Consider the following 13,736-nt stretch of genomic DNA (forward strand, 5'->3'; position numbering starts at 1 on the left):
GGCCGCTGCCGCCGCCGCCGCTGATGTGGACTGCGTCAATTTCACATTTGCGGGTGGTGGCCAAAGCCCAGCCGGGCGTGAGGCGTCCACCAGCCCCTTCCACGGCCCGGCCGGCACTCCACCGAATGTTGGCCTCTCTGACACCGCTTGCGGGTCGCAGGCCTGCGCATAACCCCCGGCGGTGACAACTCGTCAACTGAGCTTCGACCCCGTCGTGTTTATTGTTTTATTATTGTTGTTGTTGTTGTTCTTGTTCTTCTTTGGTTCTTTTGGTAAAGTCACGGCCACGTAGAATGAGGATAAAATAATAAATTGATGAAATAAAATAACACAAGAAAATTCTCACGACGTTTCGGCCACAACACAAGCGGCCTTCATCAGGTGAAGGGACGAGACTGTCTGGTAGGACAGCGCTGGAGTGAGACAGTCTCGTCCCCTTCACCTGATGAAGGCCGCTTGTGTTGTGGCCGAAACGTCGTGAGAATTTTCTTGTGTTACTTTATTTTATCAATTTATTATCTTATTCTTCTCATTCTACGTGGTGGTGACTTTACCGAAAGAACCAAAGAAGATGAATCCTTGCGGTCACGAAAGCTTTAAATCGAAATTGTTGTTGTTGTGTTGTTGTTGTTGTTGTGTTGTTGTTGTGTTTGTTGTTGTGTTTGTTGTCCTCTCGCAGACGACAGTGCCGCTCCTCCTGGCCGGGCGCCCAGCAAGAGGTGAGCGCCGGTTTTTGTTTTTGTTTTTGTCGATGCCGTTGAGAGTTTCCTCTCCGTCGTTTTGCCCTCGAGTCATTTTTGTTTTAATATAAAAAAAAACATATAAATTAATTCAGTTCGCTTTACCAACGGCCTCCTCCGCCAGGAACGCCGTTGACGCTGCGGAGCAGCGGGAGTGGAACGAGCTGCAGACGACGCCGGAGTTCCGGGCGCACGTCGCGAGGAAGCTCTCCGCCCTGCTGGACGGGTCAGTCGACGGCCGCGGTGGCTACGAGATGTTAACTACCTCGCCTGGTACGCAGGAGGTCGTGGGTTCGATCCCGACCCTGACGCCTGCTGCTGTATTTTTGGAGTCTGCGTGTCTCTCTCATCATCATCACGGTGGCTAGGAGATGTTAACTACCTCGCCTGGTACGCAGGAGGTCGCGTGTTCGATCCCGACCCTGATGCCTGCTGCTGTATATTTTTAGTCTGCGTGTCTCTCTCATCATCACGGTGGCTATGAGATGCTAACTACCTCGCTTGGTACGCAGGAGGTCGCGTGTTCGATCCCGACCCTGACGCCTGCTGCTGTATATTTGTAGTCTGCGTGTCTCTCTCTCTCTCTCATCATCACGGTGGCTAGGAGATGTTAACTACCTCGCGTGGTACTTAGGAGGTTGCGGGTTCGATCCTGACACTGACGCCTGCTGTATATTTAGAGTTTGCGTGTCTCCCGGTGGTCACGTGGTTATTCCCTCCACATATTCTAAACGTGCGTTTAGACTATTTTGCTGCTATATTATTTTTTCGTGATAAGCGACTTCGTTGAGCTATCATTTGTGGCCAGGTCGCTTCTGAAAAAAATAGCTACGTAGCTCAGTGTGTTTCACCTGGCAAAATAAAAAAAATAGTTCAGTCCATGATGATGATGATGATGATCAATTTCTACCGATCCAGAATCGGTGTCAAGTTTATTTCGTTTACATCACGTGAAATTAAAAAAAATAGTTTATAGTTTAGCGAGTTCACGGTCTCTTCTCTCTTTCCCCCCTCTCCCCCCTCTCTCCCCTCTCTCCCCTCCCTCCTCTCTCTCCCATCTCCCTCCTCTCTCCCCCCTCTCTCCCCTCCTCTCTCTCCCATCTCCCTCCTCTCTCCCCCCTCTCTCCCCTCTCCTCTCTCTCCTCCCTCCTCTCTCTCCCATCTCCCTCCTCTCCTCCGTCCTCTCTCTCCCATCTCCCTCCTCTCTCTCCTTCCTCCTCTCTCTCCCCTCTCTCCCCTCTCTCTCCCATCTCCCTCCTCTCTCTCCTCCCTCCTCTCTCTCCCATCTCCCTCCTCTCTCTCCTTCCTCCTCTCTCTCCCATCTCCCTCCTCTCTCTCCTTCCTCCTCTCTCTCCCTCCTCTCTCTCCTCTCCCTCCTCCTCTCTCTCCCATCTCCCTCCTCTCTCTCCCATCTCCCTCCTCTCTCTCCCATCTCCCTCCTCACTCTCCCATCTCCCTCCTCTCTCTCCCTCCTCTCTCTCCCATCTCCCTCCTCTCTCTCCCATCTCCCTCCTCTCTCTCCCATCTCCCTCCTCTCTCTCTCTCCCCTCTCTCTCCCATCTCCCTCCTCTCTCTCCCATCTCCCTCCTCTCTCTCCCATCTCCCTCCTCTCTCTCCCATCTCCCTCCTCTCTCTCCTCCCTCCCTCTCTCTCTCCCTCCTCTCTCTCCCATCTCCCTCCTCTCTCTCCCATCTCCCTCCTCTCTCTCCCATCTCCCTCCTCTCTCTCTCTCCCCTCTCTCTCCCATCTCCCTCCTCTCTCTCCCATCTCCCTCCTCTCTCTCCCCTCTCTCTCCCATCTCCCTCCTCTCTCTCCCATCTCCCTCCTCTCCTTCCTCCTCTCTCTCTCCCTCCTCTCTCTCCCATCTCCCCCCTCTCTCCCCTCTCTCTCCCATCTCCCTCCTCTCTCTCCCATCTCCCTCCTCTCTCTCCCATCTCCCTCCTCTCTCTCCTCCCTCCTCTCTCTCCCATCTCCCTCCTCTCTCTCCCATCTCCTTCCCCTCTCTCCCATCTCCCTCCTCTCTCTCCCATCTCCCTCCTCTCTCTCCCATCTCCCTCCTCTCTCCCCATCTCCCTCCTCTCTCTCCCATCTCCCTCCTCTCTCTCCCATCTCTCCCCTCTCTCTCCCATCTCCCCTCCTCTCTCTCCCATCTCCCTCCTCTCTCTCCTCCCTCTCTCTCTCTCCCATCTCCCTCCTCTCTCTCCCCTCTCTCCCATCTTCCCTCCTCTCTCTCCTCTCCCTCCTCTCTCTCCCATCTCTCTCCCATCTCCCTCCTCTCTCTCCCATCTCCCTCCTCTCTCTCCCATCTCTCTCCCATCTCCCCCCTCTCTCCCCTCTCTCTCCCCTCCTCTCTCTCCCATCTCCCATCTCTCTCCCATCTCCCTCCTCTCTCCCCTCTCCCTCCTCTCTCTCCCATCTCCCTCCTCTTTCTCCCATCTCCCTCCTCTCTCTTCCCATCTCCCTCCTCTCTCTCCCATCTCCCTCCTCTCTCTCCCATCTCCCTCCTCTCTCTCCCATCTCCCTCCTCTCTCTCCCATCTCCCTCCTCTCTCTCCCATCTCCCTCCTCTCTCTCCCATCTCCCTCCTCTCTCTCCCATCTCTCCCCTCTCTCTCCCATCTCCCCTCCTCTCTCTCCCATCTCCCTCCTCTCTCTCCTCCCTCCTCTCTCTCCCATCTCCCTCCTCTCTCTCCCCTCTCTCTCCCATCTTCCCTCCTCTCTCTCCCATCTCCCTCCTCTCTCCCATCTCCCTCCTCTCTCTCCCATCTCCCTCCTCTCTCTCCCATCTCCCCCCTCTCTCTCCCATCTCCCTCCTCTCTCTCCCATCTCTCTCTCCCATCTCCCTCCTCTCTCTCCCATCTCCCTCCTCTCTCTCCCATCTCTCTCCCATCTCCCTCCTCTCTCTCCCCATCTCCCCCATCTCCCTCCTCTCTCTCCCATCTCCCTCCTCTCTCTGTCCGCTGCAGCCTGATGAGGGAGAAACGCCCTCGAAGCAGCAAGGTGGCGGGGGACGTGAAGGCGACATCGTCACAGCGTTGTGACCCCCCGCACGACGAGAGCGACAGTGAGAGAGTGTTCTCCACGTCGTGTGATGTTTTAGAATTACCTATCGATCCTATTCTTTTTGCAATAATTTTTTTTTTAAATCATATATTTTAATGGGAACCTTTCTTGCCAGTATCAAAATATAAGAATAAGGTTTTACCCTTTCTGGCAATAAAACAGTTGTGTTAAGATGTTAAAACACCAAATTGAAACCTTTTTTTTTGCAAAGAATCGCGTCTGCATTAACCACAACATACTTGTGGCGAACATATTAACAAAAAAGCGTGCTCTGATAACATCTTAACACAGCTGTTTCTTTGTCAGAAAGGGGTAAAACCTCATTCTTATATTTTGATACTGGTGTAACACAGCTGTTTCTTTGCCAGAAAGGGGTAAAACCTCATTCTTATATTTTGATACTGGTGTAACACAGCTGTTTCTTTGTCAGAAAGGGGTAAAACCTCATTCTTATATTTTGATACTGGTGTAACACAGCTGTTTCTTTGCCAGAAAGGGGTCAAACCTCATCATTATATTTTGATACTGGTGTAACACAGCTGTTTCTTTGCCAGAAAGGGGTAAAACCTCATTCTTATATTTTGATACTGGTGTAACACAGCTGTTTCTTTGCCAGAAAGGGGTAAAACCTCATTCTTATATTTTGATACTGGTGTAACACAGCTGTTTCTTTGCCAGAAAGGGGTAAAACCTCATTCTTATATTTTGATACTGGTGTAACACAGCTGTTTCTTTGCCAGAAAGGGGTAAAACCTCATTCTTATATTTTGATACTGGTGTAACACAGCTGTTTCTTTGCCAGAAAGGGGTAAAACCTCATTCATATATTTTGATACTGGTGTAACACAGCTGTTTCTTTGCCAGAAAGGGGTAAAATCTCATTCTTATATTTTGATACTGGTGTAACACAGCTGTTTCTTTGCCAGAAAGGGGTAAAACCTCATGCTTATATTTTGATACTGGTGTAACACAGCTGTTTCTTTGCCAGAAAGGGGTAAAACCTCATTCTTACATTTTGATACTGGTGTAACACAGCTGTTTCTTTGCCAGAAAGGGGTAAGACCTCATTCTTATATTTTGATACTGGTGTAACACAGCTGTTTCTTTGCCAGAAAGGGGTAAAACCTCATGCTTATATTTTGATACTGGTGTAACACAGCTGTTTCTTTGCCAGAAAGGGGTAAAACCTCATTCTTACATTTTGATACTGGTGTAACACAGCTGTTTCTTTGCCAGAAAGGGATAAAACCTCATTCTTATATTTTGATACTGGTGTAACACAGCTGTTTCTTTGCCAGAAAGGGGTTTAAACCTCATTCTTATATTTTGATACTGGTGTAACACAGCTGTTTCTTTGCCAGAAAGGGGTAAAACCTCATTCTTATATTTTGATACTGGTGTAACACAGCTGTTTCTTTGCCAGAAAGGGGTAAAACCTCATTCTTATATTTTGATACTGGTGTAACACAGCTGTTTCTTTGCCAGAAAGGGGTAAAACCTCATGCTTATACTTAGATACTGGTGTAACACAGCTGTTTCTTTGCCAGAAAGGGGTCAAACCTCATTCTTATATTTTGATACTGGTGTAACACAGCTGTTTCTTTGCCAGAAAGGGGTAAAACCTCATGCTTATATTTTGATACTGGTGTAACACAGCTGTTTCTTTGCCAGAAAGGGGTAAAACCTCATTCTTACATTTTGATACTGGTGTAACACAGCTGTTTCTTTGCCAGAAAGGGGTAAGACCTCATTCTTATATTTTGATACTGGTGTAACACAGCTGTTTCTTTGCCAGAAAGGGGTAAAACCTCATGCTTATATTTTGATACTGGTGTAACACAGCTGTTTCTTTGCCAGAAAGGGGTAAAACCTCATGCTTATATTTTGATACTGGTGTAACACAGCTGTTTCTTTGCCAGAAAGGGGTAAAACCTCATTCTTACATTTTGATACTGGTGTAACACAGCTGTTTCTTTGCCAGAAAGGGATAAAACCTCATTCTTATATTTTGATACTGGTGTAACACAGCTGTTTCTTTGCCAGAAAGGGGTTTAAACCTCATTCTTATATTTTGATACTGGTGTAACACAGCTGTTTCTTTGCCAGAAAGGGGTAAAACCTCATTCTTATATTTTGATACTGGTGTAACACAGCTGTTTCTTTGCCAGAAAGGGGTAAAACCTCATTCTTATATTTTGATACTGGTGTAACACAGCTGTTTCTTTGCCAGAAAGGGGTAAAACCTCATGCTTATACTTTGATACTGGTGTAACACAGCTGTTTCTTTGCCAGAAAGGGGTCAAACCTCATTCTTATATTTTGATACTGGTGTAACACAGCTGTTTCTTTGCCAGAAAGGGGTAAAACCTCATTCTTTTATTTTGATACTGGTGTAACACAGCTGTTTCTTTGCCAGAAAGGGGTCAAACCTCATTCTTATATTTTGATACTGGTGTAACACAGCTGTTTCTTTGCCAGAAAGGGGTAAGACCTCATTCTTATATTTTGATACTGGTGTAACACAGCTGTTTCTTTGCCAGAAAGGGGTAAAACCTAATGCTTATATTTTGATACTGGTGTAACACAGCTGTTTCTTTGCCAGAAAGGGGTCAAACCTCATTCTTATATTTTGATACTGGTGTAACACAGCTGTTTCTTTGCCAGAAAGGGGTAAAACCTCATGCTTATATTTTGATACTGGTGTAACACAGCTGTTTCTTTGCCAGAAAGGGGTAAAACCTCATGCTTATATTTTGATACTGGTGTAACACAGCTGTTTCTTTGCCAGAAAGGGGTAAAACCTCATTCTTATATTTTGATACTGGTGTAACACAGCTGTTTCTTTCCCAGAAAGGGGTAAAACCTCATGCTTATATTTTGATACTGGTGTAACACAGCTGTTTCTTTGCCAGAAAGGGGTAAAACCTCATGCTTATATTTTGATACTGGTGTAACACAGCTGTTTCTTTGCCAGAAAGGGGTCAAACCTCATTCTTATATTTTGATACTGGTGTAACACAGCTGTTTCTTTGTCAGAAAGGGGTAAAACCTCATGCTTATATTTTGATACTGGTGTAACACAGCTGTTTCTTTGCCAGAAAGGGGTAAAACCTCATTCTTATATTTTGATACTGGTGTAACACAGCTGTTTCTTTGCCAGAAAGGGGTAAAACCTCATTCTTATATTTTGATACTGGTGTAACACAGCTGTTTCTTTGCCAGAAAGGGGTAAAACCTCATTCTTATATTTTGATACTGGTGTAACACAGCTGTTTCTTTGCCAGAAAGGGGTCAAACCTCATTCTTATATTTTGATACTGGTGTAACACAGCTGTTTCTTTGCCAGAAAGGGGTAAAACCTCATGCTTATATTTTGATACTGGTGTAACACAGCTGTTTCTTTGCCAGAAAGGGGTAAAACCTCATGCTTATATTTTGATACTGGTGTAACACAGCTGTTTCTTTGCCAGAAAGGGGTAAAACCTCATTCTTATATTTTGATACTGGTGTAACACAGCTGTTTCTTTCCCAGAAAGGGGTAAAACCTCATGCTTATATTTTGATACTGGTGTAACACAGCTGTTTCTTTGCCAGAAAGGGGTAAAACCTCATGCTTATATTTTGATACTGGTGTAACACAGCTGTTTCTTTGCCAGAAAGGGGTCAAACCTCATTCTTATATTTTGATACTGGTGTAACAGAGCTGTTTCTTTGCCAGAAAGGGGTAAAACCTCATTCTTATATTTTGATACTGGTGTAACACAGCTGTTTCTTTGCCAGAAAGGGGTAAAACCTCATTCTTATATTTTGATACTGGTGTAACACAGCTGTTTCTTTGCCAGAAAGGGGTAAAACCTCATTCTTATATTTTGATACTGGTGTAACACAGCTGTTTCTTTGCCAGAAAGGGGTCAAACCGCATTCTTATATTTTGATACTGGTGTAAATACGATGTTTCGGTGACGGTCGCCGATCGGTGAGACAGGCTCCGCCGCTTCAGCCATCGGCCAATGAGATGGATGCGCCAAGTTCCAGGGCGGAGCTCAAGGGGCTCTTGTGGGTAACCATCCAGAAGGTTCGTGAGAGGGGGCGTGGCTATAGGCGGGGCTTAGTGACGCAGGTGAAGGGATATAAGGGGGAAGCAGGAAGAAGCTGGGGGTCAGTGTGCGGAGTCTAGAGGCGAGACCGCGTCTCGCGCCTCCGGCACGCCAGCGGGGGAGTGGGGGGGGGGACGTTAGCGAGCTGCGAGCGGAGCGAGAGTGGAGCGGTGTCGGTGTGAAGATGGACGCGGAGCTGTCCGGCCGGACGGGGAATAAATAATAAAGAAGACGGGAACTACAGATCGTCGTCAAAGTGCTCTATTACACTGGCACGGGAGGTTTCGTGGTGAAGCTGCTCACGCCCCCAGATCTCAGTGCCCTGAGAGTGGCATTGTCTTTGTGCTGTCCGCCTCTTGGCGTCCTCTGGGTCTAACGCCGTTTTGAGACGAGGCTCTAAAGAGAGGTGTGTCTCTGGTGTGGACCAATCAGTTTCAAAGACAATGCCACTATATGACCATGAAATAATAATTAGGATTATAATAAAACATTCATAATAAAAGGAGACAATTTTTTTTGTAAATAATAATAATCAGACGACCAAACCCTGGCTCGGCTCGTACGTGTGGGTGGATGGCACGCGGGCGGTTGAGACACGGTGCAGCGCGAGCGCCGTGTCTCAGCATGTCTCAGTGTGTCTCAGTGTGTCTCAGCGTGTCTCAGTGTGTCTCAGCGTGTCTCAGTGTGTCTCAGTGTCTCAGTGTGTCTCAGTGTCTCAGCGTGTCTCAGCGTGTCTCAGTGTCTCAGTGTGTCTCAGTGTGTGTGCCGTGTCTCAGCGTGTCTCAGCATGTCTCAGTGTCTCAGTGTGTGTGCCGTGTCTCAGCGTGTCTCAGCGTGTCTCAGTGTCTCAGTGTGTGTGCCGTGTCTCAGCGTGTCTCAGCGTGTCTCAGTGTCTCAGTGTGTGTGCCGTGTCTCAGCGTGTCTCAGTGTGTGTGCCGTGTCTCAGCGTGTCTCAGCGTGTCTCAGTGTCTCAGTGTGTCTCAGCGTGTCTCAGTGTGTCTCAGTGTGTCTCAGTGTGTCTCAGCGTGTCTCAGTGTCTCAGTGTGTCTCAGTGTGTCTCAGTGTGTCTCAGTGTCTCAGTGTGTGTGCCGTGTCTCAGCGTGTCTCAGCGTGTCTCAGCGTGTCTCAGCGTGTCTCAGTGTCTCAGCGTGTCTCAGCGTGTCTCAGCGTGTCTCAGCGTGTCTCAGTGTCTCAGCGTGTCTCAGCGTGTCTCAGCGTGTCTCAGTGTCTCAGCGTGTCTCAGCACGTCTCAGTGTCTCAGCGTGTCTCAGCGTGTCTCAGCGTGTCTCAGCGTGTCTCAGTGTCTCAGCGTGTCTCAGCGTGTCTCAGCGTGTCTCAGTGTCTCAGCGTGTCTCAGCGTGTCTCAGCGTGTCTCAGTGTCTCAGCGTGTCTCAGTGTCTCAGTGTGTCTCAGCGTGTCTCAGTGTCTCAGCGTGTCTCAGTGTCTCAGCGTGTCTCAGCGCGTCTCAGCATGTCTCAGTGTCTCAGCGTGTCTCAGTGTCTCAGCGTGTCTCAGTGTCTCAGCGTGTCTCAGCGTGTCTCCGCATGTCTCAGCGTGTCTCAGCGTGTGTGCCGTGTCTCAGCGTGTCTCAGCGTGTCTCAGCGTGTCTCAGTGTCTCAGCGTGTCTCAGCGTGTCTCAGCATGTCTCAGTGTCTCAGCGTGTCTCAGCGTGTCTCAGTGTCTCAGCGTGTCTCAGCGTGTCTCCGCATGTCTCAGTGTCTCAGCGTGTCTCAGCGTGTCTCAGTGTCTCAGTGTGTCTCAGCGTGTCTCCGCATGTCTCAGTGTCTCAGCGTGTCTTAGCGTGTCTCAGTGTCTCAGTGTGTCTCAGCGTGTCTCAGTGTCTCAGTGTGTCTCAGCGTGTCTCAGTGTGTCTCAGTGTGTCTCAGTGTGTCTCAGCGTGTCTCAGTGTCTCAGTGTGTCTCAGCGTGTCTCAGTGTCTCAGCGTGTCTCAGCGTGTCTCAGCGTGTCTCAGCGTGTCTCAGCGTGTCTCAGCGTGTCTCAGCGTGTCTCAGTGTCTCAGCGTGTCTCAGCGTGTCTCAGCGTGTCTCAGTGTCTCAGCGTGTCTCAGCACGTCTCAGTGTCTCAGCGTGTCTCAGCGTGTCTCAGCGTGTCTCAGTGTCTCAGCGTGTCTCAGCGTGTCTCAGCGTGTCTCAGCGTGTCTCAGTGTCTCAGCGTGTCTCAGCGTGTCTCAGCGTGTCTCAGTGTCTCAGCGTGTCTCAGTGTCTCAGTGTGTCTCAGCGTGTCTCAGTGTCTCAGCGTGTCTCAGTGTCTCAGCGTGTCTCAGCGCGTCTCAGCATGTCTCAGTGTCTCAGCGTGTCTCAGTGTCTCAGCGTGTCTCAGTGTCTCAGCGTGTCTCAGCGTGTCTCCGCATGTCTCAGCGTGTCTCAGCGTGTGTGCCGTGTCTCAGCGTGTCTCAGCGTGTCTCAGTGTCTCAGCGTGTCTCAGCGTGTCTCAGCATGTCTCAGTGTCTCAGCGTGTCTCAGCGTGTCTCAGTGTCTCAGCGTGTCTCAGCGTGTCTCCGCATGTCTCAGTGTCTCAGCGTGTCTCAGCGTGTCTCAGTGTCTCAGTGTGTCTCAGCGTGTCTCCGCATGTCTCAGTGTCTCAGCGTGTCTTAGCGTGTCTCAGTGTCTCAGTGTGTCTCAGCGTGTCTTAGCGTGTCTCAGTGTCTCAGCGTGTCTCAGCGTGTCTCCGCATGTCTCAGTGTCTCAGCGTGTCTCAGCGTGTCTCCGCATGTCTCAGCGTGTCTCAGCGTGTGTGCCGTGTCTCCGTGTCTCAGCGTGTCTCAGCGTGTCTCAGTGTGTCTCAGCGTGTCTCAGTGTGTCTCAGCGTGTCTCAGTGTGTCTCAGCGTGTCTCAGCGTGTCTCAGCGTGTCTCAGTGTCTCAGCGTGTCTCAGTGTCTCAGCGTGTCTCCGCATGTCTCAGTGTCTCAGCGTGTCTCAGCGCGTCTCAGTGTCTCAGCGTGTCTCCGCATGTCTCAGTGTCTCAGCGTGTCTCAGCGTGTCTCAGCGTGTCTCAGTGTGTCTCAGCGTGTCTCAGTGTCTCAGCGTGTCTCAGCGTGTCTCAGCGTGTCTCAGTGTCTCAGCGTGTCTCAGCGTGTCTCAGTGTCTCAGCGTGTCTCAGCGCGTCTCAGTGTCTCAGCGTGTCTCAGCGTGTCTCAGTGTCTCAGCGTGTCTCAGTGTCTCAGCGTGTCTCAGCGCGTCTCAGTGTCTCAGCGTGTCTCAGCGTGTCTCAGTGTCTCAGCGTGTCTCAGCGCGTCTCAGTGTCTCAGCGTGTCTCAGCGTGTCTCAGTGTCTCAGCGTGTCTCAGTGTCTCAGCGTGTCTCAGCGTGTCTCAGCGTGTCTCCGCATGTCTCAGCGTGTCTCAGTGTCTCAGCGTGTCTCAGCGTGTCTCAGTGTCTCAGCGTGTCTCAGTGTCTCAGCGTGTCTCAGTGTCTCAGCGTGTCTCAGTGTCTCAGCGTGTCTCAGTGTCTCAGCGTGTCTCAGTGTCTCAGCGTGTCTCAGTGTCTCAGCGTGTCTCAGTGTCTCAGCGTGTCTCAGTGTCTCAGTGTCTCAGTGTCTCAGCGTGTCTCAGTGTGTCTCAGTGTCTCAGCGTGTCTCAGTGTCTCAGCGTGTCTCAGCGTGTCTCAGTGTCTCAGCGTGTCTCAGTGTCTCAGCGTGTCTCAGTGTCTCAGCGTGTCTCAGCGTGTCTCAGTGTCTCAGTGTCTCAGCGTGTCTCAGTGTGTCTCAGTGTCTCAGCGTGTCTCAGTGTCTCAGCGTGTCTCAGCGTGTCTCAGTGTCTCAGCGTGTCTCAGCGTGTCTCCGCATGTCTCAGTGTCTCAGCGTGTCTCAGCGTGTCTCAGCGTGTCTCAGTGTGTCTCAGCGTGTCTCAGTGTCTCAGCGTGTCTCAGCGTGTCTCAGCGTGTCTCAGTGTCTCAGCGTGTCTCAGCGTGTCTCAGTGTCTCAGCGTGTCTCAGCGCGTCTCAGTGTCTCAGCGTGTCTCAGCGTGTCTCAGTGTCTCAGCGTGTCTCAGTGTCTCAGCGTGTCTCAGCGCGTCTCAGTGTCTCAGCGTGTCTCAGCGTGTCTCAGTGTCTCAGCGTGTCTCAGCGCGTCTCAGTGTCTCAGCGTGTCTCAGCGTGTCTCAGTGTCTCAGCGTGTCTCAGTGTCTCAGCGTGTCTCAGCGTGTCTCAGCGTGTCTCCGCATGTCTCAGCGTGTCTCAGTGTCTCAGCGTGTCTCAGCGTGTCTCAGTGTCTCAGCGTGTCTCAGTGTCTCAGCGTGTCTCAGTGTCTCAGCGTGTCTCAGTGTCTCAGCGTGTCTCAGTGTCTCAGCGTGTCTCAGTGTCTCAGCGTGTCTCAGTGTCTCAGCGTGTCTCAGTGTCTCAGCGTGTCTCAGTGTCTCAGTGTCTCAGTGTCTCAGCGTGTCTCAGTGTGTCTCAGTGTCTCAGCGTGTCTCAGTGTCTCAGCGTGTCTCAGCGTGTCTCAGTGTCTCAGCGTGTCTCAGTGTCTCAGCGTGTCTCAGTGTCTCAGCGTGTCTCAGCGTGTCTCAGTGTCTCAGTGTCTCAGCGTGTCTCAGTGTGTCTCAGTGTCTCAGCGTGTCTCAGTGTCTCAGCGTGTCTCAGCGTGTCTCAGTGTCTCAGCGTGTCTCAGTGTCTCAGCGTGTCTCAGTGTCTCAGCGTGTCTCAGTGTCTCAGCACGTGCGTCTGTGCCGCAGGCTTCCGTCTCTTCTCGTCGTCCGTGCCGGGCGGCCCCCACGAGGCGCCGCCGCCGCCGCCGCCGCCGCCTCGCCAGCGCCGCCCCACGCTGCTCCGAACCCTCCGGTGCGTACCGAGGGCTCCTCCTCCTCCTCCTCGTCGCTTCTCCTCATCGCTCCTCATCACCTCTCTCTTCATCGCTCCTCTTCATCGCTCCTCGTCGCCTCTGTTGCACGTATACATACGTGCGTGCGTGTACGTATGTGTACATGTGTGTACGTACATTGGTCTGTACGTGAGTATATACGTACATGTGTGTGTACGTACGTACGTTGAGTTGAGTTGACAGTGAGACACAGCAAGCCCATTGCTACGCGACGATGGTCCTGCGCTGTAGTGAACGATAGCGCGGACTCCACACGCACCGTGCGTAGCAAACCGTGCTAATGGGAGGTGCAGTGTTGAGTCTATGGGCAGTGTTGAGTCTATGGGCAGTGTTGAGTCTATGGGCAGTGTTGAGTCTATGGGTGGTGTTGAGTCTATGGGTAGTGTTGAGTCTATGGGTGGTGTTGAGTCTATGGGCAGTGTTGAGTCTATGGGTGGTGTTGAGTCTATGGGTAGTGTTGAGTCTATGGGCGGTGTTGAGTCTATGGTGCAGTGTTGAGTCTATGGGCAGTGTTGAGTCTATGGGTAGTGTTGAGTCTATGGTGCAGTGTTAGTCTATGGGTAGTGTTGAGTCTATGGGTAGTGTTGAGTCTATGGGTAGTGTTGAGTCTATGGGCAGTGTTGAGTCTATGGGTAGTGTTGAGTCTATGGGTAGTGTTGAGTCTATGGGTAGTGTTGAGTCTATGGGTAGTGTTGAGTCTATGGGCAGTGTTGAGTCTATGGGTGGTGTTGAGTCTATGGGTAGTGTTGAGTCTATGGGTAGTGTTGAGTCTATGGGTAGTGTTGAGTCTATGGGTAGTGTTGAGTCTATGGGTAGTGTTGAGTCTGTGGGTAGTGTTGAGTCTATGTGCAGTGTTGAGTCTATGGGTAGTGTTGAGTCTATGGGCATTGTTGAGTCTGTGGGTAGTGTTGAGTCTATGGGCAGTGTTGAGTCTATGGGTGGTGTGAGTCTATGGGCAGTGTTGAGTCTGAGTAGTGTTGAGTCTATGGGCAGTGTTGAGTCTATG

At 50.5% G+C, this 13,736-nt stretch overlaps 1 protein-coding gene across 1 annotated transcript in view; it reads left to right on the plus strand.

The window, feature by feature from the left end:
* C57H12orf43 (chromosome 57 C12orf43 homolog) overlaps positions 1–13,736 on the plus strand; it is a 39,380-nt gene that overhangs the window by 19,692 nt on the left and 5,952 nt on the right. The window contains exons 2-5 of the mRNA XM_076052599.1: positions 680–719; positions 865–966; positions 3,705–3,802; positions 12,585–12,690. Coding sequence (XP_075908714.1) covers positions 680–719; positions 865–966; positions 3,705–3,802; positions 12,585–12,690 — 346 coding nt within the window. The remainder of the gene's footprint in view (positions 1–679; positions 720–864; positions 967–3,704; positions 3,803–12,584; positions 12,691–13,736) is intronic.

The sequence above is a fragment of the Petromyzon marinus genome, chromosome 57 (genome assembly GCF_048934315.1).
Source record: "Petromyzon marinus isolate PM22_M1 ecotype Great Lakes invasive population chromosome 57, UKy_Petmar_22M1.pri1.0, whole genome shotgun sequence".
In the NCBI taxonomy this organism is placed as follows: domain Eukaryota; kingdom Metazoa; phylum Chordata; class Hyperoartia; order Petromyzontiformes; family Petromyzontidae; genus Petromyzon; species Petromyzon marinus.